We start from the raw sequence: 23,736 nt of genomic DNA, 5'->3' as shown, positions 1-23,736 counted from the left end.
AAGAAAGTGCCTTCTGGAAGTGTTCTCCTAATGCGACTTTGTTGGATGGTAAGGCCTCTTGCCCTCAAGAAACCAGTCATCCGCTTGTAGCCAGTGTAAGGGAAATTCATATAAAATTGAGTGGTATACCGAGTGGTAGCAAGTCGATAAAAACGCTATCCCGCCAGTGGCGATATCATTTTTATCCACACATGTGTGATATCACTTTTGACCAATCAGCTCGCAGTATTTTCGCGCGCTGTCAAGCACTTGTGGCTTTCCGAAGGGTTTCCGCCGTTCGGCTGTCGTTTGGTCTTTCGGTAGTTTTTGAGTTGGTCTTTTCGCGAGTCGAAGTTAAGTTTATGCTAAAATGGAGACAAGCACAAGCAGATTTGTCGAGATCACAGATAAGAAACTGATCGAATTCGTAGAAGAAAAAGAAAATCCGAATGCAAAGAGGAAAACTGCGTACCGGCGACGTCGAATTGTGTGAGGGTAGTTGAAAGCAGCGATGAAAGCCAGGATTAAGCCAGTATGTTCAGATTTACTTGTTACTGTTAGGGCCTGTTCACATGGAGGTGGGGGACCCCAGGTAGGTGAGGTACCCCATCTACCCGGGGTCAGAAAAAACAGGCCTTCACATGCAACCCCGGGGCGCTGGGGTGAGGTTTAAAAAGCTACCGCGTGGTCGCTAAGTACATATATCAATAAAGATGGCGGATGGAAGACACTTTTCGTTTCGTTGTTCTACGGGCACGACTTCACCTTCATCCAAGACCGGTAGACCAGCTTGGTTATCAGACTCGACAAATGCACCTTCAACTCCTTCAGAACTTTCTTCAATGGCATTGTTGTCGATGTTTTGAAGGTGATATCTGCGAAAAAGCTCGCCACGCTTGTACTGAATTCAGAGACAATTGCCCGGATGAACATCACCCCACCCCACCTCCAGCATTCACATGGAGAAAACTCACCCCAGCTAAGCGGGTTACCCGCCTCGGCTGACCGGGCAACCCGCCTCGGTGAGGTACCCCACTTCACATGTGAACGCAATCAAGAAATAAAGAGAGATTGTATGGAGAGATTGGTAACCCCACCGAAGCGGGGTACCTCACCTACCTGGGGTCCCCCACCTCCATGTGAACAGGCCCTTAGTCAAATTTAATATGCCATTAGTTTATACCAGGGACCTACCTGTTTATACGTTTTCTATTTATATAGGTTTTATTTGTGGCCTTTTCGCTTAAGTCTTACTTTGTATTGACATAACTCGGCCTGGTTTACGATTGATACAAATAAACAACTGACTGTAAACTTATATAACTTGCATCAATCTCAAACCTTAGTTTTTGAAATAAAGAACAAAGAAAATTGTGAGGATTTTATACAATAAAAAGAAAATTAGATGGTCGCTTGGAGATACGAAATTTCTCTTTTCATGTTGAAAAATATTTCACTCGTTCCCTGCGCCAATCGTGAGAAATTTCGTATCTCCGCGCTGCCATGTAATATCCTCTATTAAGGATATCCCTGATAGTGTTCATATTCTCTCAATTGTTCCTTGGCTAACACCCAAATTTGTGGGGAATAAATCTGCGTTCCAACAGGAATTGCAGCTGCTCACGAGTATTATTTAACTTTGGCCGTCCACACTGTTGACACTGTTCAGTAGAAATACTTCCAGCGTGGAATGTATTAGGCTCATGATTCACAGTTGTATAACAGTTTAATCAACCAATGGTTCGACAAACGTTTTTTTTTTTTTTTTTAAAAAAGCTATATTTTATGTTTTATTATCATAGAAAATTCAAACACACAACGCTGAGGGCCATAAGTACACCCTGGCTATGAACCAATTTGGTGACCTTACCGTCGATGACTTCCGTTTCTTCACCCTCGGACCTCGCTCTCATTTCTCATATGAGACAAAGCGTGAAGGCTTGAACTTCCTTCCTTCCAGCAGAATGACCTTACCCACTAATGTTGACTGGAGAACCAAAGGATGCGTTACACCAGTTAAGAACCAGGGTATGTTCTCTTCTCGTTATTGTTAGAGGGTATTGCGCCCTGAGATTGGGATCAGGGATGGTGCACGGGCGAGAGCGCGACCCAGGTTCGGTCACCGGACTCCGGGATATAACGAGTCCGAGAACCGAACCCGGGTCGGATTGGTTGGTGATCCGTGCTCTGAACCCTGTCCATAACGCCATAACTTATGGATGCTCGTTTGAGATGTCGACAAAACGAGTTGTTAGTCTTGTAAAGAAAAAAGTGTCTGTGAAGTCGCAAGAGTTGCATTCCATGTAGGTGGAAAATTGCAAAAACAACAATGCCATGCTTCCTTGTTGCAATTTCCATAATATACCTTTGCTTCGGCAAGTGATATTTTCATCACCCAAACAAAGTCTGAGCCGGTTGGGCAAATTTTTCTTTCCGAAATCAAAAGTCCATTCATTCTGATTTTGTCTTTTAATCCCCTTACTGTTAATGAACTGAACCAGCAGCATAGGTAAGATGATTCCACCCGTTAATTCTTCCTCCCGTTGGCGAGGAGGTCTGATGGTATAAACCCTCTTGTCAAACTTGATCGTTGGTCTGTTTGATTTACTAAAATTGTTTTGCTTCTCAGGTATCCAGAGTCAATCGTGGTCGTTTAGTGTAACTGGATCAGTTGAAGGACAGCACTGCAGGAAAACAGGAAAACTGGTCTCCCTCAGTGAACAGAATCTTGTGGATTGCTCGGGATGTAAAGATTACGCGCAGCATGAAGCAGTCGCAGACTGCGGTTTTAAGTATTTGACGAATTCTTATGTTTATAACAATGCCTAGCAATAGCGGATCTCGAGACATATGCATCTAAGGCCATTGTTTTGGGTGGGGGGGGGGGGGGGGGGTGAGAGGAAATGGCGGACGCAAGGATGTTTCCCTATTTTTCAGTTAATTACCTCCGATTTTCCAGATTTTTTAGCGGTAACTGAAAGGTTTCGTACCACTTCGAAGACGTCGAATGAAGGTGGCTGCTATTTGTTATTATTTGCTCCCCAGGTACATTATGAAAAACGCAGGGATCGACACCGAGGCTGGTTATCCGAATCCTTGCAATAAGTCTTGCTGTTTTCTTAAGGATAAAGTAGGCGCCACTGTTACTGGTAAGTCGTTGGTAGTAATGCAGGCGTTGGAGGGGGAGGGGGGGGGGTGGGGGGTTGCCATACGGTAGAGCTTTGAATAGTGAGAGCCGCAAGCAACTATCCAATTCGATTTCAGATGTTAACAAAACTTTGCTACCCTTTTTTCGGTCATAATTCGCTAGAATCCTTCTTCTTCTTTTATGAATGGCGAAAAGCGTAGCATGTGCTACTCTACTCCGTTGAGAAAGCTTATTTTACCCTAACATTTCAGAAGCTTTATTCGACAAAAAGAAGAGCAGGTTTACGTCCTCCATCCACCCCTTCACCCATAAGAAGGCTTTGTATGATGACGATTTAGAGAAATACTCTTTACATTTGTTGCTGCCAACAAGCCAGCCGATCGAAGACGCAAGGCTGGCAAAGTACCGCGCGAAGACTTGTACATGTAGAAAAAAATTCTCGATCGAGCTTCAGAAGTGTAACCGTATGTCATGTAGACTTTGGTTTGAGCCAATTGCAAGGACGGAACTATTAGAGCCAATGAAATAGACGCGTTAGATTTTGGTGTGTTCTCGGAGGGAAAACACATGTACTAGAAATTCACCTTGCCAAAAATTACGGGTTTGAATGGGAATTTTTTACGGTGCTTTATCCTTAATTGAGCAATTCGCCGTATTCCAAACAATTTTAGGGAATTTTGGGGAAAACGTGTTCAGTTCGAGTCAATAAATTGTGCTTGAAACTGACTCGCAATTCGCTACATTGGTCTAGATTGCGTTACACTCGGGTATAAAATTGAGCGCCCTTGCTTTTAAGGCGTAAATAAAGGCTTATCTGAATAAATTTCTAGTTAGATATATGGATATTTTCAATGTTATATCGGTTGAGTTTGTTGTCGTTACTATTCAATTTTATATACTTATTTAGGAAATGAACTTGTTCAAATGATGATTTTTTGCTTTCTTGTTGGCACTTAACGATAGCTGTAACTAGTTTTAAGATACGTGTTCTTTTCATCTGCTAGGTTACGAGGATATCCAACGAGGAAATGAATCTGACTTACAGTATGCCGTAGCCACCGTTGGTCCGATCTCTATCGCCATTAATGCAGGCCTCTCGTCATTCCAGTTTTACCAAAGCGGAGTCTATGATGACCCGTAAGTGTTTAACAAGGAATCCCGTTCCCTTTCTCACCAACCAACATCACTCCCGTTAACAAGAATGCCACCACCTTCCCATTTACTTTTCATTCTCATCATCTCATCATCATCGGACAAACAACAACAACAAGATATTGAATGTGAATGAGGGAGAAACGAAGACTCGGAAAAAAAAAAATCCGAGTCCCAGATGGGATTTGAACCCACGACCCTCCGTGATCTGACCCTTGACCCTTGATCACCATAGAGTCTCCAGTAGCTCAGTGGTTAGAGCATCCGACTAGCTCACGGAGGGTCGTGGGTTCAAATCCCATCTGGGACTCGGATTTTTTTCCGAGTCTTCGTTTCTCCCTTATTCACATTTGATATATCATCATCATCATCATCATCATCATCATCATCATCATCATCATCATCATCATCATCATCATCGTCATCGTCATCGTCATAGTCATCATCATCATCGTCATCATCATCGTCATCGTCATCGTCATCGTCATCTTTATCGTCATCGTCATCATCATCATCATCATCGCCATTCTCATCATCGTCATTATCATCATCATCATCGTCATCATCATCATCATCATCATCATCGTCATCGTCCGTCATCGTCATCATCATCATCATCATCATCATCATCATCATCGTCATCATCATCATCATCATCATCGTCATCATCATCATCGTCGTCGTCGTCATCACCATCATCAGTCGATGTTGTCATCGTTATCATCATCATTGTAACAAAACGAGAATTTCCTCGTGTTCTTTTTAACCGCACAAATTATGATCTAATTATGATTTTATTTCATCACGGCAGAGCCTGTAGTAGTACGAAACCGGATCACGCTGTTCTTGCCGTTGGCTACGGTACCTACGAAGGCAAGGACTACTGGCTGGTTAAGAACTCCTGGGGGACGGGCTGGGGAATGAAGGGCTACATCATGATGTCAAGGAACAAGGACAATCAATGTGGAATTGCCTCAAACGCCAGCTATCCACTTGTTTAAGCCGCATTCTTTTACCGATATGTCTCAAGGTTTCATCGTAGAAGATTAGAAGTCAAAGAGGATCTTGTCAATGTGACGGCGGTCACGGCTTAAACTTAAACTTAAACTTGCATTTTGAATAGTGAATCTGTTGATTGTCTGTTGTGAGTTACGTCATTTTCATAGGATGAGATTAATTAATAATATTCTGTTTGTGACTTCGAGTATGTAAGTCTGTGACTTTCGGAGCAATTTCACAAAATGAGACCAGAAACACCTCGAGATCTTCTCGAGTTCGGTCAGCCAGATTACAAATATTTATTTAATCCGGGCATCAATAACAAATAAAATACCTCGCCTGGGATTTGAACCGGCGATTTCATCCGCGATCTGTCAATTGCTAATTTAGCGGCTTTATCTATTGAGTTAAGGCGACATCCTGGTATATACACTATTAGGTTTAGTGGGCTAACTGTATTCAACGAAACCAAACAAAACGAAACGAAATGGATATCCCTATTCTGCGATACGAGCCTTTGGCTTGCCGTGGCAGTATATATCCTGTTTGCTATAAATGCTTTTCGTAAATTCTCCGTTTTGCAAATTACAGATCTGCGTTTTGCGAAACGAGCTTTTGGTAGCGTCCGCGAAAATTTCAGACCTCTTGACTCAGCATTTTTGTTTTTCAGAAATTATCTTTGCATCCAGAAATGCTTACGAAAAGCATTTAGGAATGTAAACAAACAATTGGTTTGTTGTCACGGGCTACCAAACCAACCAGACAGAGGAGTCTTTTTCTTCCTTGTGAAAAAGATTCCTCCTTCCAGTGAGGAATGTTTCTTCCTTCCGTTTCCGTCCACAAAAAAGACTTCTCCCATAACAACGTGAGAATACACGAGTTAAAACTGTACGAGGTTATACGTTTGCACCTTTTAACTGAGAGGTTTTACAGTCTATAGCGTTTTTTTTTTATTTTTTGGCCAGTGTCCCCTTTCGGAATTAAGGTACAACCTTTGCTACTGAGAACATCAATATAGGTTTACACCTGCTATACATCTGTGATAAGTCATTTGTCTTTAGCCGTAAGCAAACAGGCTCCACAGTCAATAGCGTTTTCGATTTTTCTGCGAGTGTTTCCCCCGGATTTCACGTACAACTTTGAAACTTAAAAGATCAGTGTAGGTAAACACCTGCAGTTATACCCTGTAGCTTCAATTAAATTGGAAGGCTCTACAGTCCATACCGTTTTCATATCTTTTCGGTCGATGTCACCCCCACCCAGATTTAAGGTACAATTGTCAAACTTGAAATATCAATGCAGGGCTACACCTGCTATATCTGTGTGAAGTCATTTGTCTCTAACCTCAGGAAAACAGACTCCACAGTCTGTAGCATTTTCGAGTTTCTATACGAGTGTCCCCCCGGATTAACGGTACAACCTTCGCACTCCAAACATCATTGTAGGTCTAAGCCCGCTACATCTGTATGGGGGTTACTTACCTGTAGCTTTCAACGGAGAGGCTCCACAATCTACAGCATTTTTTACTTTTCGGCCGGTCCCCCCCCCCTTCCCCCCGGTTTACTTTACCTCAAAAAGTCAATGCATGTACCTCGAGAGGATGCATGTTGGTGCCAAATTTGGTGCTCGTAGCATAATTTTGACCGTTTGATACTAGAGGACGCATTATTCGTCTGGACGAGCTTGGGCGAACATTTGTTGTTCGTCTGGTTACGCGTCTGTAGTGGAAAGACGGGTCCAGGTCTTATTTATTTATTTATTTATTTATATTTTTACGGTTGGATTTTACCGACCTAATATATGTAAATGTAAAGACGCATTATCCGTCAAGACAACAATCTTCCTTTTGTTCGTCTTGAACGACGCACAACGGAAGGTAGTTCGTCTAGACGGATAATGCAGACGAACAACAAATGTTCGCCCAAGTTTGTCCACACGGATAATGCGTCCTCCAGTATAAAAACAGCCAAAATTATGTTTTCGTCACGTCATTTAATCCCAGCGGTAAAAACGTAACACTGCTCAAAGACGTTATGTACGTCGTAGAGTGATAAACAAGATTTAAACATCTCTTCAGAGTAGTGCGTTCTTTGCAGCAGTTGAAGGTAATGTTTTTATTTTTGTACAGAGCTGTAAATGATGATTACGTATTATAAAAAACTGTAACCTTTTTTTCTTTGGTGCCGTTTCTGTTTTAAGTGTAAATCGCGTCTATAAAGTGTTTGCAAGAAAAAAATATAATAATAATTAAATAAAATAAAATTAAAGATAAAAAAAGAAAAGGAAGAGGAAAAAGTTCAAGGTATAAATGCTGACTACCGGATACTATACATTATATTACATCATATTAAAATTACAGTAAGCATAGAGATTGTAATTGAATTTTTATAGATCCCCATTTTTCAATCAGTATGTAAGTTAGAAGTGTTGTATTGGAAAATATTGTTGCATATTAAAGCTGTAAGTCAATAAGTTTTCCGCTATTAGGAATTAGTGGCGTTATATTGTAGGTATTGTGGTATTGTAAGTCTGCAAGCACTGTTGTATTATATGTGCTCTATGTCAATTAATATATTCATTAAAAAAAAAATGGCAAGAGAAAAAGATAACTCTGGATTCGGTAACGGGATTTTAATTTTAATGTTACATCATGGCTTGGTGATTACAATATTGCTTTATGTAAAAACACAACCAACTTATTTCATTTTCGCGTATTTGATTTATCTCATATTTTTTTCCTTTTCTTAATAAATGTACCTAACAATTGAATAAAACTTAAAGGCATCAAAAATTTTCCTTACTTGCGCCGGTTTTTCAAACCGTGAATGAGGAAAAGCTAAAACCAGGGTCAGCGAAAAATGAAATTTGACAAGAGTTCTACCATCGCTATCTAAACATCCGGTAGAGTTTGAGAGGACTGGCAGAGTACTCTTTCATAGGCAGAGTATACACTTACAGTTGTAAGGCTAGCATTCATTTAGAGTAGTAAAGTATCTCGATTTTATCAAAATTTTATATAACAATTGATACAATGGAACCTTCGGTCACGAATTCCACTGGCAGGCGGACAACACTCATAAGTGGAGTCCAAGCCCCACTCAGACACTACATTTTTTCACCACAATGGACATCTGTCCTTTGTGGACACTTTAACACGATCCCTAGGATATCCCCCTCCGGGACCCCCTCGATTTAAGGCTCCTGTAAGCTCCATGAGGAGTTGTAGGCAACACTGGGTTGCATCCATGGCAACGTGCCGTTTAGTATATGGACAACACAGCGTCCGAGCTGAGCACAATAAAAACCAAACAAATTAAAAAAACTTTTCTCTCCCAGCAGCTCAATGTTATGCAGCTATTCCCAGACCCATTTGCACAGATTTGCGGTTTACAACTATCAATCCAAAGCACTTTATATCACGTGGGAACAATCTGACGTTTAACCTTTTCTGTTCTAGTATTAAGCACTGGATCATGGCTCTAACTTTTGAATCAGTGGATGGAATCCTCAAGTGTAACCATTTGAAAGAAAGTTGCTGAACACTACTTTACAATGCACTGTTCGTTAAGCTGTACAAAGAGGTTTGAGCTTTCTGAATTTGTGGTGAAAATTTAAGCTTTCGAGTCTGTGCATGAAATCCCAAGGCATGACAATTCAATTGAAAGCTACCAAACAGTACTTCCTATGATGCGTTTTTTATGCTGTACAAAGTGGTTCTAACTTTTGAATCGGGGAAATAAATCCTAAAGCGTTACCATTCAATTGAAAGCTACTAAGCAGTGCTTTCCTGTGGTGGTGTGACAAAGCGGTTCTACCTTTTGAATCTGTGGATGAAATCCTAAAGCCTTACCATTCAATTGAAAGCTACTAAGCAGTACTTTCCTGTGGTGCTGTGGTACAAAGCAGTTCTAACTTTTGAATCTGTGGATGAAATCCTAAAGCGTTACCATTCAACTGAAAGCTACTAAGCAGCATTTTCCTGTGGTACTGTTCATGCTGTACAAAGTGATTAAAGCTTTTAGGTCTGTGGATTAAATCCTTAAGTGTTACTATTTGAATAAAAGCTACTGAGTAGCACTTTCCCGTGGTACTGCATATTATGTTGTATAAGGTGGTTCTACCTTTTGGATTCCAAGCTAAGCCGATTCAAACAAAGCTACTGACTACAGTACTTTGGTTCCAGCGGTGTTGTTTGCTTTTCAAGTTTCGTGCAAGTGTAAATTCATTTTGTTTTGCAATGTAAAAAAGGTTGATCGACAGAATTTTCCATAAGTGATCAATTCTTCTGCTATCCGGACATGACTGGTTGCCCTCAATGTTGGGGCTGAAAGAAATTGAAATTCAAAACAGTCATATAGAGACTGTTAGTAAGTGTGGAAATTGAGAGCATTCATAGCGGGCTATCGGTTAATTCACTGTTAAGTGACCTGCGAAATTCCTCACAGTTTTGGAAAAATCAATTCATAAGCCCTTCCTCCTCTGACATTTGATGTTGTTGTTTTTCAAGCGCATGAAAGATGCACTATTTAACGTTTCAGTTACCTTGCCCTGCTCTCTAACTCGCGCTCCTTAAAACTTCTGTCAGTACACAAAATACAAATAACATTGTACAATATTGTATAAATACTAACAGTCGAGAGGAGACTATGTACAATTGGGTGTGACCCCGCGTGGTACAGCGTGTCGCCACGCGCTTGCATCGGCTCGCACAGCCACTGGCTTGGCGCTCATATCAGCTGCATATTACGTTTACATGCAGATTATTATTTCAAGTTAATTGTAATTCTATTCTAACTACAACTTCTCCCGTTTCGACTTCATGTAGCAGCAATCTTTCATGCCAAGGACTTTTCCCTTTGGCCACCAGTTTCGCCAAGCTTACTTCGGTGCGACCCAAGAAGTCTGAGGGGAGAGAAACAAGACAACATTTAGGATTGGCGCATCTGAAGTCAACACTTTGAAGTGTGTAGCTGAACGAATATAGTAAGCGAGCAGAAAGGAAATCAAAGCCAGTGAGAACCGTCGACTGGATATCTGATGAAACACACTTTCGAGTGTTTGATATGGCTTCTCAACTGATCAATAATTCTTGGTGAAATTCAAGGCCAAAGTTGGCAAAATGTTATGGTAATTAGGAACACATATCACAGAAGTGATTTTCTTTGTTTTCTCTTGATAAATTAGTAATGAGAGAAGAAAATTTTCTTTATTCTCATCACTTACATGTATGTTTGATCAAGCAGTGATATTTTAAAGAGAAATTAGGTGCTGACCAGTATTGGGGACATAAGCAGGCGACGTAGTTGGGTACTACCAAATCGCGAGCAGTTGCAAGCGAAGATATGAATCCAAATAAACATAAATTTACCGTTTGGAGAAAACAGATCTCGGTCAAACACAGTAATGCAAAGCACATCTTGTTCCAAGCTTTTTACTGTGAAAGTGAACTGCAAAGAAATCAAACCAGTCTTCATTAGTTACGAGGGAAACCGATCGTCTAGACTTTCTTAAAGTCCTTTGCGTCTCATCTTCGGGTCTGAGAGGAGCTCTCCCTCGCCCCTCCTCTCCCCTCCCCCCTCGCTCTTGCTCCACGAAGAGAAGAAGAAGATACTTTTATTTAAAACAGGGTAATTCCTTCAGTAATTATAAAAACAAAATTATTGTTATCAACGGAAGCCCTAAAAACCCTCGTTTCTTTCCCTCACTAAGAAAAAATCCCGGACATCAACTTGTAGTCGGGCCTAAGGGTCAACCTTCGTTGTTGAATAAATCAGTTATAAGTCCCACTAAAACTGGATTAAAAACATAAAAAAACAACTCGAAACCAATGACCTTCCATTCTCCCGTCACCTGCTCTAACTGCATTTCAGTGAGAATGAAACGAAGTAAGGGAAGGGGTACATTCGAAACTGCCGCGACACATTTGTCGTATTACACGTAGTAGTGTTTAATTATTGGACATACAAGGGATTAGCTCCACTGAGCTGGCTGTCTACTATGCACCATTAAATATAAACAAGAATGAACACCCAAACGTTTGGTTCATTTTAGGTTTGGTTGTAGGCTCGATTTCCTCCGCCCATTCGGGTACGGTTTTCCTCCCCCTCAGAGGAGGGGGGTGGGGTAGAGTGTGGTGAGCACCGACTTAATTCCCGAACAGCGGTTAGCCTAGTTTGATCTGTATTGCGTGTAAGTCTTACCGTAGAATTCCATTTCGGATTTAGTGTTTGCGGTATCACTTTGGTTTTCTCTTCCTGGCTGCCCATGCTCACTTCACAGTAAGGATCACTGAGCCCTGAGAACGAGAACAAAAAAAACAAACAAACTCAGGTGAGAAATCTCGGTAATCTTCCAGGCACGCAGTTGTTCAAAGGATGGATAACTTTATCCAGTGGATAAGTCACTATCCGACAGTTTCAATCTGTGCAAAGATTTCAGTATTTCCTCGTGCACAAGCGAATATGCACACTCTAACCAGAGCTTAGTTGGGGAGTGTACGAAAACCTTGGACAACATTTAACGTGAAGTATATTTTGGACGCTGAAGAGTGCCTCATCCAGCAGATAAAGTTATCCGGCCTTTGAACAACTGGGGCCAGGTTTTTAACCAGAATGGCAAAAACATATACCATTATATTTCAGAACAGTCCTCAGAAATACACTATTTAAACCAAAACGCCTATAAAATCCACTCTTTTGGTCCACATATATCCACATAACTAAACAGCACCGTTCAATTAGCGCGAAAATGGGTACGGAGTTTCGTCCGCTGACATTAGCTGTTCCGTGAACAGAGCAGTTTTCTGCGAGCTCAGGAAAACTGTGAGTTTCCAGGAGCGGACAATGTCAAAAGGCAAATATTCGACTGTTTATGCATATTTTTAAAGCCAAGTAAAGGTTAAGGTGTTTAATATCCTTCAAATATTTTCACTGAAAGCGCGGGTGGCGCTTTGCCTCGGCGTGAAATGTCCATTTTTCAGTGTTTCCTGGCCACACTTTCGACAAGTTTGTTGGTGCCATCTTCTTTTCCAACACCAAAACGCTCTTCCAGCTTTCAATTTTGAAAAATATTACCTTCTGTAGCATTAAAACGACTCAGGGATTGACTACTGGGGGAAACATTTAACAACATCGTGCGAAATCGCACGGAATATCGCAAATTACGTACATCGCAAGATATCTATTGTGTACGGACGACGAATATCGAGTGCACCATGACCATATTTGGGCAGTGTTACAATGTGTTGAATAATATCATTTGTTATAATCCATCAAATATTTTCGCTCGCGCGCGATTGGTCTAAACGCCTCACGTGACTGAATATACCCCAGCTAAAACTGGGGGAATATCCGATGATATTCTCCAAGTGATATTCCCCAATTTCCAAAACTTCAAGGCGCGTCTTGTTTACAGTTAAAATTAATGTCAAGATGGGGGAACGGTTGCTTTTGTGACAGAAGGAGGGATAAACCTGCTGGTCGATAAAGCAGCATCAGAAAACAACATACGCTCTAAACGTTTTTGACGGTAAACGGTTCTTAAACAAAATGTTCAAATACTCAAGCTCGTTGCTACATGTTGCGAAAAATATTTGAAGGATAATAACCACAATAGCCTCCATCTGGCTTTAAAAATATGCTCAGATATTTGTCCTTGGACATTATCTGCACCTCGAATCTCACAGCTTTCCTCGAGCTTCGCTCTCAGAAAACTGTTCGCTTCTCGGAACAGATAATGTCCGCGGACAAATATCTGAACATATTTTCGCGCCAAATGGAGGCTATTGTTTATATATTTCTCAGTTTTTAATAGGGCATATTGCATCATTTGACGCGTTTTGACCAATCACACACAAGCGAAAGTATTTGATGGATTTTGAAGGGAGACCCCCGCCTCCCCGCGCCCCACCACTTCCAGGGGACATTCATTCATGTTTTCTTTCATTATTTTAAAACACGGGGACAACTTGTCCTGTTGTGAATGGGAAAAAGGTGCCAAGTTCAATTTTCTTACTTCTATTTGCAATTCGGCCTTTTTCCAATCAATACGAATTTATTACGTAGCCAAAAAGCAATATTTCAGTCAAAACACCGATGTCAACATATAAATGCGAGCCAATTTAAAGCTGTTTTGCACCTGTGCCTGAGGGCACAATAAGTATACAGGGTATATTTTGACTGGTTTCAGCATGAGTCTTTGCCTGGAACCTGATAACGTTAATTGAAAAGCGTTCCCTGAACAAATCGTCACGGAAAGCAACAATTTCCAGATCATCAACGCTTTTCAAAAAGCAACGTTCAGTGTCTAGAAGTGTCTAGTTATTCAAGCCAATTTGCTATTAGCCGACATGAAGACAAGTGAAAATTACATGTCATCTCACTGCCCGAAAACGGTTGATTTAAAAGTAAATAATTGTGCTTTCTCCTCGTTATATTAATTAATGCTTTTCAGTCCAAAGGATAAGGGGTAAATTCTCCTCAATGACTGTAAAACGTTTCTTCAGTAACTTGTTCTGAGAATCTGATTTTTGATCACGACACTACGCCTTAGTTGACGATTCTGTTTATTCTCAAAACCTGTTTGCTTCACCGCATATCAACACTGTATTGAGAAATAAGGTGTTGATTACTAAGACCGTAACAGGATCACAATTGTCTATATAGCTCAGCCAAGCTAAAACAAATATGGCAAGCGTCGCAATATATTAAAACAGCATACGTTATCATTTTCATGCTAATTCATTGTCTAATTCATATTTATCGAGGTTCGAATTAGTCGGTTTGCCGTCGAAAGTACACTTGAAAATGCTGACAGCTTTTTTTTTCAGCGTGTATATTCTTAAGAGGCGGTTGAAGGTAAGAATACAAGAGTAAATTTTGTCAATTCAAGGCCAACAGCTTATAAATCTTGACAACTGTGAGGCAGACAAGGATTTAGGGGCCAACTTCATTGTGTGGCAAAAGCACTAACTCTCTACCACTGATATCAGAGAGGGATCCAACGAGAATAATGCTCGAGCCTTAATTTAAAAGGGAGATTTGTGTACATTGAAAAGTTTGATCACTTCGGATTCACTGGATTAATTTTTAAGCCGAAGAAACACAGACGGCTTCTATTCTTAAAAGTAAATATACCGATAAAAATCTAAGATAAGTTTTTGCCAATTCAAGGCCAACAGCAGGGGCACCCTACGGATCGTTTCGGTAAATTATCTGTTCGGAAGGCCCTTAGTCTCCTACAATTTTCTAAAGGGAATTTTCACCTCGAACTTTCGTGGTATGGGAAATTTAAGGCCTAGTGTTTTCGGATTGATAAAAATGTTGTTTCGGGTACCGAAAAAAGGTCAGCTACGATTTTCGGAAAGGAAATAAGACCTAAGGTTTTCGGGAAATGGACAAAAATGCCCTAGTAATTTCGAAAAGACTCAAGTTCCCCTAGAATAAACGAACAGATAAAAATATTATAGCGCTGCCTAAAATGAAGCTATAGAGCTTTAAAGCCACTCCAGATCGCCTAAAATAACGTTTCAAAGGATCTGAGAGAAAATTGTCGTTTGGTGCCCCTGCAACAGCTTATGTGTCTTTAGAACTATAAGCGAGATAAGCATTTAGGGGCCTAATATATTGTATGCCAATAACACCACCTCTCAGGGTACCCAAAGATGATTTGAAAATGCCGTTTTCCGTTTTCCAAGATCGTTTGCATTATCTGTGTTCGGTTTGTGTACATTAAAACAAGTTAGATATCTTAGGACTCTTTAGACTAATATTTAAGCCGCAGAAATTACAGACAGCTGTCTATTCTCACCAGGCGGTTGAAGGTAAGAATACCGGTAAAAAGGTGAAATAAACTTTTGCAAATTTGAGGCCAACAGATTACGTATCTTCCGAGCTATGAGCAAGAATAGGATTTTCGGTCCTAATTCATTGTACGGTTACAGTTAATAACACCAGCTCTCCACCATAGATATCACACGAACATCCTACGAGAACACTTGAGAGAAAAATACTTTACATGTCGTTTTTTTTTTAAAGATCGTTTTCGGGCCTTAAAAGGGATATTTGTGTACATTAACAAGTTTGACCTCTCTAGATTCTCTAGCTTAAGTTTTAAGCAGCAGAAAATTTGAAGGAACAGATCCCTCTTTCCAGAATTTACAAGCTGCTGTTGGCTTTTTCTTAACGACATTTTTCGCCCCCTCAGAAACAAAAGAATTAATTTTCCCATGTTACTTAAGTTAATGGTGACTAAACACAAAGGAAAATGCTAGTTTTTCTTCGCTAATCAACCCGAATCTCTGAGGCGATCGAAGCCTTCCGAACACTGAGACATTCATCGAATATAACCGAATATGTTCCTGATACACGGCGAAGCAAATGGAGGGACGATAATATACGCAAATTTCAAGCATATTTCTTTGTACGAGTTGAGTCTGAATCTTATGACTTTTTTAAACACCCAGGGCCCAGTTGTTCGAAAGCCGACTAACCGTAATCCACGATTAAAAGTCAATCGAGGTTTTCATCTCGCTCCTTTAAAATGGGTTCAAAGGCTAATTTCAAGCTAACGGTTAAGAAAAGTCAAAAGCAAAACTGAACGACAAAAATCTTTTGGGAGAATCTTTATTGATTATTAATTAAACTCGCACCAAAGTTCACGTTAATCCGGAACAACTGGGCCCTCGAGACAACGCCTCGTTTACTTGTTAAAACATTTTGGTAATATTTCCTGTCAGATATCAGGATAGCCTCCCACGCACTCGTTTTTAGGGGACTTGTTTTACCTCCTCCCCACAAATACGAGTCTCCTAAAAACGACTGCGCGGGAGGCTAATATCAGCATCATGAGCGCATTCATTGCGATAACATCTGGGTTACTTATTATGATGGACTTTCCCCAAGGCAGTATAAGTTCTCTCAATCGTTAAGACTTCCTCAAAAATTACCCATTATATTCAATAACAATAAGAGGTTTGTTCAAACGTGTCTTATTTGTAAATTCGAATTAACCACTCAATATAAGGCCTGGATTACTTTTTATGTATCTCATCCCCTGAAGGCAATTTTTATTTCCTCCAAACAAATATAGACTTCCTCAAAAATGCAAACCTTATATGTAAATTTAAAGCTAGCACTCATTTGTGTATCCGGGAGACAAAGAATTGCTAACTTTTAACCCTAATAATAATGGCTTTTGGCAGTAAAAATTCCGCTCAAGCGACGGAAACCTTTACAAAAACAAGAATAACCCTGGTCCTCTGATTGAAGATTAAAAATCGTCAGCTTGCAAGTTTGATACTCATTGGATATTAGAGAGATTTAGAACCGCGGTACGGCAAACGACAAGTGCGAGATTCGCGTTTATGTTTTCTTCAAAAAAATTAACACATTTCTTTGCCGTCCTCTGTAAAACAACAACGTGAAATGACCAAATTCAAGGTTTTGCAGAGAACGTGAGCACATGAAGGTGAATTCTCCATTTTCTTCCTTCACTTGAAAGCCACTCCTACCAATTTGGTTCCGGGTAGTTCACCGTTGCTGTAGAAGCTCAACGAGTTGAAATAATCGCGAAGTAGCAAAAATGAAATGAAATTAAATTTTTAAGGGAAGTTTTCGTTGGCGTTGCCGTTGTCCCTAATGTTCACCAGACGAGGGCCATTTACATGAAACTCGTCTAGGACTTTCGCTGAACACTCTTTCATATACAAAAGATGTTAAAAGTGAGAAATTCTTGGTAATTTAACTACGAAAAGTGTAGCAAATATATTAAATCAACACGGGAAGTTGACACAGAGTCAAAATGTTCAAGGTTTTACACGACATCTGTGTTATAAATTGCACAAGAAAACCACGAGGCAATTTTAAATGTGTCATCCACGCTGCCATTTGACACACCTGTCAAAAAAAACACGATTTAATGGTTACTTGACTTCAAATCCTTTTTGGCGAAAATGTTTACGCCGCTCCAATTTTAACAAGCTGCGTCTTTACTTCACTTGTTGAGGATGGCAATCGATTCAAGGCATTCGATTCGAGTTGGGAATCTAACATTGCAAGGTAAGCATGGTACAGACTTTCGGTGCTAAATATATTCCTACCGTCATCTTCTCAGCCTACTCTTGCGTCCACGCATTAAGACAAAAAAAGCTATACGGTATAATTCTCTGTCTGGGACATTGTTCATTTTGCACACCTCATGATTATCATACCCCAAGGCATGCGTTTGGACTCGTTAAAAATGCCACCTAAATCCACTACATTGCATTCAACACAATTTCTGAAGATAAAGCTACATTGTAACTATTGTGACTAAAAGCAGACGGAAACGACAGTCGAGTCAAATGCAGTTGAGACAGTCGGTCAGTACGCGCTGGCAATAACACTGCTTCCATATTCAAAACATTTTCTCCCGATCCAGTGTCGTGGCAAGTCAAAACTCAGCTACTGCAGGGGAAATTCAACATTGTTTGGGAAGGAAAGGGGTAAGTGCCAGCTAAACTAGAAAAAGCTTTCAAAATTAAACTGTCTCCGGCAAAGACTTGTACTCAGAGATGGTCGACCATGAGAGATTCGAAATAAAGTGTTTGACCAAATTCTAATTTCGGCGGGATTGAAATCATAGGCATTAGTCGCTTACTAGACCGATTCTAAGAAATGTAACTGAGATCTGATTTAAACCGTCCTTTGCCAAAGATGGTCGCTGAAGGGCCGCGGTCGCTTACAAAAGATTCTAGGGTGTGTTGGACTAGATTCTTTTCAAACGGGATTTGATTCAAGTTCGGCATGGCGGTCACTTAGAGGAAGTGTTCGACTAGGAAATGATTCAAACAAGATTTTAATTTGTGAAGAGGCGGTTGTACACAAGACATCAGGTTCTATCATTGCTTAACGATAACGATACTTTATCTAACGTGGGATTTGCGCTTAGCGTAATCCACGGCCAAGTATATACTGAAAATTAGAAACTAAAAAATGAACAACAATTCATGGTATAAAAACTGTAAAAGCTAAGAACTAAGAATCGGATGAAAAAAAAAAAATTATTCCGATGACAGTCAAAACTTAAGCGATCGGATTTTGTTCTTCATTTCATTAGTGCCGGTTTTAATTCTAATATCATTTGTTAGCTCGTTCCATGTCTTAGCGGCAAAATATCTCCATGATTTGAGACCATATTTAGTCGTGTTAACTTTTGGCAGAGAAAGGACATAATCATGTCGAAGATCATACTTGGTCGAGCGTACGGTGATAAGATCTCTAATTGCAGGTGGAGCTTTGTCAGATATGCTATTGTTAATAGTCAATAGCATGTCTTGGATTCTTCGAGATTTTTCTTCGCTTACCAAAATGGTCGCTCAGAGAAATCGAACTACAAACTTCCTTCAAGGCCAAACAAATATATTAAAATAACATGACGTTACTAAGCCATTCGTAACCCAAACAAGGATTTCGCGATCAAAAATCGCAATTTGGTATTTGGAAGCGGTTTCCCAAAGGCAATTACAGATTTAATGGAGATCAAGCACAAATTCACAAGTAAAAACAAAACTTTGCTCACTGAAACAATAGAATTGAAGACTCAAAGGGCTTTTATTTTCTCAGCGCTTGAAAACAAATACATAGTCGGTGTGAGTGGCTTTCGCAAGAGTATAAAATATACAGGACCTTTTAACCACACCTTCGCTTTTGTGAGTCCTAATTGTTCGTCCGTTTGCTTTGATACTTGAAGTCAGGAAGCGTCATCGTGCCGACAGTTGGTGGCTAGATAATCAGGACCACAAACTACAAACTGACGAATCTAACCTAGAATTAAGAAATTTATTCAAGAAGTTCTCCTTTCGCAAGGTTTATAAAGCTGTGCATACAAGTTTACAACTGACCTTGAAAGCAGCTGATGAAACCCAAACAAAAGTTTTGGGATTTAATGGTCTGTTTTGAGACAAAATTGATCATTTGGCCAAAGGCGCTTTTTAATAAGCGTATCCGGTTGCAAAACGGCATTTTCATTCAAATTATTAATGCTCGATGCGTTTAGTGGTTTCAAATTTTCTAAACATTGATGTTAATGTTCTCTTAGGGCATATGGTCATCTGCAATATGGGGAAGTATTAAGTCTCTCACAGACAACGACCAACCGTTTGATGAATTGAAGGCATAGGAAGAAGGAGAGAGATCAAGTGTCCAATAAAAATATCTTTGGAGTGAGCGCAAATTGAACGTCTCAGTATTTTTAGCGCGATTTCCAGGTTAAATTACGCAAATTTGGCTGGCACAAGTTCCAAGTTCCAAGTTCCACTTAGCAAGTTTAACTGGTACGATTACCAAGGAGTAACTGATAGGGGCTCTTAACAAAGACAAAGAAAAAATCGAAATACTCCTGAAACAAAACCGGACCACAAATACCCCGAAGCTGTTGGAAAAGATCACGAAACTCTGCTGGTGTATTCAATCAGGAACTGAATAAACAGAAGAAAGTTGTACAAAGGATTAAATAACATTGGCAAACCAAACCACACCGTGCATGGGCATAAAATACTTTATAAACGAACGGATTAGACAGAAGCTTTAAGAAATAGTTGCAATCAAAGACCGTTCGGGCACAATCAGCAAGACTGATAGCAGAGGGCATCGCACGTCAAAGACATAAAATTGTAGTTCAAGATCTCTCGTACTACTGAAGGGAAGCCAGACCAACGCTGGTGGCAAAAGTTAAAAAGCACGGCCGGGACTTATTAATCAAGGAATCCAAGCATTGAATCCAAGCACTGTTTATTCAAGAGCTGCTGGTAAAAGTTACAAAGCTCGGCTGTGGCACTTATTCAGAATATTGACACTCCGATACAGCAACGGGCAAGAATCAAAACTTTAATTTCGAATTCATATAGTTGTGAAACGAAGCCACATCGTGATAACGTAAAATTGTGGGCGTGAAAGACTGGAAATTGTTAATCACGTGACTTCTCGTTGAAGAAAGCCCACGTGAAAGTGAACATCTATTTCCATGCATCCGTGAGGCAAAACCGGACCTACATTACACAAAAATTCGAAGAACACGTTGCGAACTTATCCAGAAACAAACTCAGTTGAGGGAAGACGGGCTGAGGCGGGCAAATTTCAGTCGAAAGATATCACGACTAAACTTAACTTAGCACAGTTGCGATTCAAATCAAGCGATCGTAAAGGTACTTCAAACTGATTAACACTTGGATAAAGTTGCCATACACTAGGTTTAAAGAAGAACTCGGCAAGATCACACGAAGAAATTTGCTCCGAGAGACACCACAAGGGTTAAGCTGATTTTACACCATTGCGAAATTAAGCTAGATTTAAGGCATTTGAAATCATCAAAGCGTTTCACAATGCAAGTTGACACTGCTGATGCTATACTCATCACTGCCTATACCATCGTGGTTCTTCTTGGCATCTGCGGTAACTCTTTGGTCATACACGTGGTTCGTACAAAGCGATCCATGCACTCCACAATGAACTTCCTTCTCGTTAATCTCGCCATTGCAGACCTGCTGACACTTGTTTGGTGCATGCCAGGAACGCTGCTTTCATACACTACACAGCCTGGCGGCAAGACGGGCACTTTCCTCTGCAAGTTCATCACCACACACAGCATTGCCGGAATAGGCATGATCGTATCCGGGCTAACGCTGACGTTAATCTCAGTAGAACGATATAAAGCTCTAGTGCACGCCATGAAGAGGCCTTCTCGACTGAACAAAGACAATGTCATCTATGCGATCGCCGCAATCTGGGTTTTCGCCATTGCGTATGTCATCCCGCTTTTTGTGTTCATGACGTACGACGAGAAAGGAAAGCGATGCCTAACAATGTGGCCGACGTCTTCGGGAAACGGCAACGCGTACTGGATTCTCCTTGCTGTTATAGTAACAGCAGCCTTCATCACCATGTTCATTTGCTACTTCAGCATCATCAAGGGACTTTACTTTACCCACACTATATGTAGTTCAAACGCAAATGCAGGAGGACAGGCAGATGAAATTGTCAAGCGAAAAATCGTCAAGATGTTGCTGATAGTAACCGTTGTGTTTGTGCTTTGCTTCTTCCCTTATGCGATAGCAACCGCCACCAACATACGTCAGGAAAGCGCGTTTTACAAGATCTCGTATTTCTTGGTGTACTGCAGTTCGAGCTTAAATCCGATTACCTACGCAGTTGGAAGCACAAATTACAGAGCCGCGTTTAAGGAAGTTTTACAGGAGATAAAACTCTGTTAGTTAGGTTAAGGATACTGCGCAACTCCGCAGACGGTATTTGTGAAACATAAACGTTCGCCATGGGAAGGAATACCGAAATACTATAAACTTTTCAGTGCGAGTACGGAGTCCAGTCTCTTGCTTACGAGGACTCAAACTCAAACAAAAGAACACGTGGCTTTATTAGTGAAAATAAAGCATAAAATGAAAAACCGTGTTTACACTTTCAGAGGTTTTTCAGGTTTTTATTAGCAAAAAACAAGTGAAACATGAAAAAGGCCGAAAGCCCAGAAAATCCATAAACCTATACATTAATCAAGAGTTTCCGCATTAAAGCAATTTTAAAAAGTCATGTTTTGTTTTTGAAAAACGATTGTACGTTTGTCGCGTGAGAAAATAAATAAAGGAAAAGCTGTTAGCATTGCGGCGCCAATTTGATTTGTCTTCTGTCTAATTTTTCATGTTATGTTGAAACCAAACATGAAATAAGATAAAAGCAAATCTAAATAACAAACGATCCGACCTTGATTAAGTTTCATGTTAATACTTGCAGGTTTGTAAACATCACTTTGTTGTCATGGAAGAAGTTTATCTAAAAGAGATTAACACACTGTATATACGTACTTCTAATACACAAGACGCGAAATAGTTGAAAATCATTCTTGGCTTTTCCTTGCATGATGACACCGAGATTGTACCTAAATCTTCTATGTTCTTAGTGATCTGGATGTTGTGTTTGCAATCGTTAGTTGATAATATTTTTTTTTCGCCATGTAATAACTTTTTCTCGCACGTTTTTTAACAATCATGTCAACTTAATTAACGATTCTGAGACGAGATAAACTGCTCTTTTCTCGAGGTATTTAACTTACATCGTTAAGATTCAAATAATAATAAATTTTGGTTTTGAAAACTAAGGTTTACGTCTCATTGTCGATGAAGCTGTTCCTATTACTGAAAATAAAAGGCGTTTTTCGTTAACCAGAAAAAAGGCAACAATTCTTTTTTAATTTCTATTTTTAAATGTGGTCCGACATTAGAAATAACAGGTTGCCAAAACACTGTACAATTTCGAACAAAGGAGTACACTTCGTGGAGTTGTAGTTCATATTTGAATTAATCCTGTCAACCTAGTTTCAAAAAAATTACCCATTTGTCATTTCAGACAAAACAGATTGAGAATTATTAGCATGTAGTACCGTTTGCTGTACAAGGTGGCTCTAACTTTTGAGTCTGTGAGTAAAATCGTACACCGAACTGTTATGCGTCGGGCATGACCAGTCCGAACCAGTATTTCAGAGAATGAAATGAACATTTGAATAAACCAAATTCGATGTATTAAAATTCTAGCTTGAATGGCTACGAGGCTTAAGGAAATAAAACAACAGAAATTAAAAAAATTCAAGCTTGAACGGGATTTGAATCGATGACCACTGCGATATGGGCTTGGATAAATCAAACTCGCGAAAGGGCGTTTTTTTGTGTCTGGAGGCAGTGCGCGTCAAAGCCAATTGGAAGCTGGCCGGTATGGATTGAAACTTGAAAAATGTTAGGCTAATGTTTTTCAAGTTCTCGCATTTTTGTTTCTAAAATGCACTAGAACAGATCACGGGTTGTTCCTTTCAAGAATTGAGTTGATTTCTTTCCTCTCGTCATTCTACAATTACTTGGCAGCTGATTGAAGGTCTTATTTCATCATTTCAACAAAAGATATCAAAACCCCCATGATACTTCCCCTTTAATATACCCGTCGAAGTGGAGAGATGGAAGTGAGAAAAAAAAAATTCATAGATTTGAAGTACGGACGGCAGAATTAATAAAGGCAGACCATCACATTTATGTACGCAACTTGAGCAATTCAGTGGAATATTCACTTCCATCTTGGTCGTCTTTTTACCTCGATTAAATCGCGTGATCAACTTGATCTCGTTGAACGAGTTAAAAGTAAGTGCTCTGAAGCCTTGAGGAGCTGGTCGGTTGTCTCTCTAATCGATCAAAAACATCGCACAAGCCTACTGTAGACAGACCGATTAGGCTAAAACAAACCTCCCTATCGGTACTGAGAACAGAATAGTATACTATTACATAACACTCTCAATCATGCTCAGTTGATAATAAGATATGGGAAAAATATTGATCAGTGGTCTAAGCCAAGCTGGAACAGCTTGGCTTAGGGGGGAAGGAGTATTACACGACCCACGCCAATTGAGTGGGTGGGTGGGAGGGCCATTCC

At 40.1% G+C, this 23,736-nt stretch overlaps 3 protein-coding genes across 5 annotated transcripts in view; 2 read left to right on the top strand and 1 right to left on the bottom strand.

The window, feature by feature from the left end:
- Window positions 1-5,477, top strand: part of LOC146483574 (cathepsin L-like peptidase) — a 6,040-nt gene extending 563 nt beyond the window's left edge. The window contains exons 2-6 of the mRNA XM_085105743.1: window positions 1,782-2,007; window positions 2,609-2,771; window positions 3,025-3,128; window positions 4,132-4,264; window positions 5,091-5,477. Of these exons, the coding sequence (XP_084961869.1) occupies window positions 1,782-2,007; window positions 2,609-2,771; window positions 3,025-3,128; window positions 4,132-4,264; window positions 5,091-5,280 (816 nt within the window). The 3' untranslated portion in view covers window positions 5,281-5,477. The remainder of the gene's footprint in view (window positions 1-1,781; window positions 2,008-2,608; window positions 2,772-3,024; window positions 3,129-4,131; window positions 4,265-5,090) is intronic.
- A 2,417-nt stretch (window positions 5,478-7,894) lies between these two features.
- The window catches only part of LOC146483572 (intersectin-1-like), a 56,094-nt gene continuing 40,252 nt past the window's right edge, over window positions 7,895-23,736 (bottom strand). The window contains exons 38-40 of the mRNA XM_085105737.1: window positions 11,479-11,573; window positions 10,647-10,725; window positions 7,895-10,180 (exon numbers count right to left, since the gene is read on the bottom strand). Coding sequence (XP_084961863.1) covers window positions 10,047-10,180; window positions 10,647-10,725; window positions 11,479-11,573 — 308 coding nt within the window. The 3' untranslated portion in view covers window positions 7,895-10,046. The remainder of the gene's footprint in view (window positions 10,181-10,646; window positions 10,726-11,478; window positions 11,574-23,736) is intronic.
- Window positions 11,582-22,421, top strand: LOC146483573 (galanin receptor 2b-like). 3 transcript variants are annotated; one of them, XM_085105747.1, is made up of 2 exons: window positions 11,582-14,133; window positions 19,355-22,421. In XM_085105747.1, the coding sequence occupies exon 2, from the start codon at window positions 20,637-20,639 to the stop codon at window positions 21,522-21,524; it is 888 nt and encodes a 295-aa protein (XP_084961873.1). In that variant the 5' UTR covers window positions 11,582-14,133; window positions 19,355-20,636; the 3' UTR covers window positions 21,525-22,421. The 3 variants fall into 3 exon arrangements, with proteins under 3 accessions (XP_084961873.1, XP_084961872.1, XP_084961870.1); XM_085105746.1 differs by lacking the exon at window positions 11,582-14,133 and adding an exon at window positions 15,969-17,334; XM_085105744.1 differs by lacking the exon at window positions 11,582-14,133 and adding an exon at window positions 17,446-17,759.

The sequence above is a fragment of the Pavona decussata genome, unplaced genomic scaffold, assembly GCF_977016875.1.
Source record: "Pavona decussata unplaced genomic scaffold, jaPavDecu1.1 SCAFFOLD_38, whole genome shotgun sequence".
Taxonomy (NCBI): domain Eukaryota; kingdom Metazoa; phylum Cnidaria; class Anthozoa; order Scleractinia; family Agariciidae; genus Pavona; species Pavona decussata.
Note: the sequence above shows the minus strand (reverse complement) of the source record. Positions and strands in the feature narration are given on the sequence as shown.

Excerpts from the sequence above, each read along its gene's own strand:
- LOC146483573 (XM_085105747.1), top strand. The coding sequence starts at position 20,637 with ATGCAAGTTGACACTGCTGATGCTATACTCATCACTGCCTATACCATC.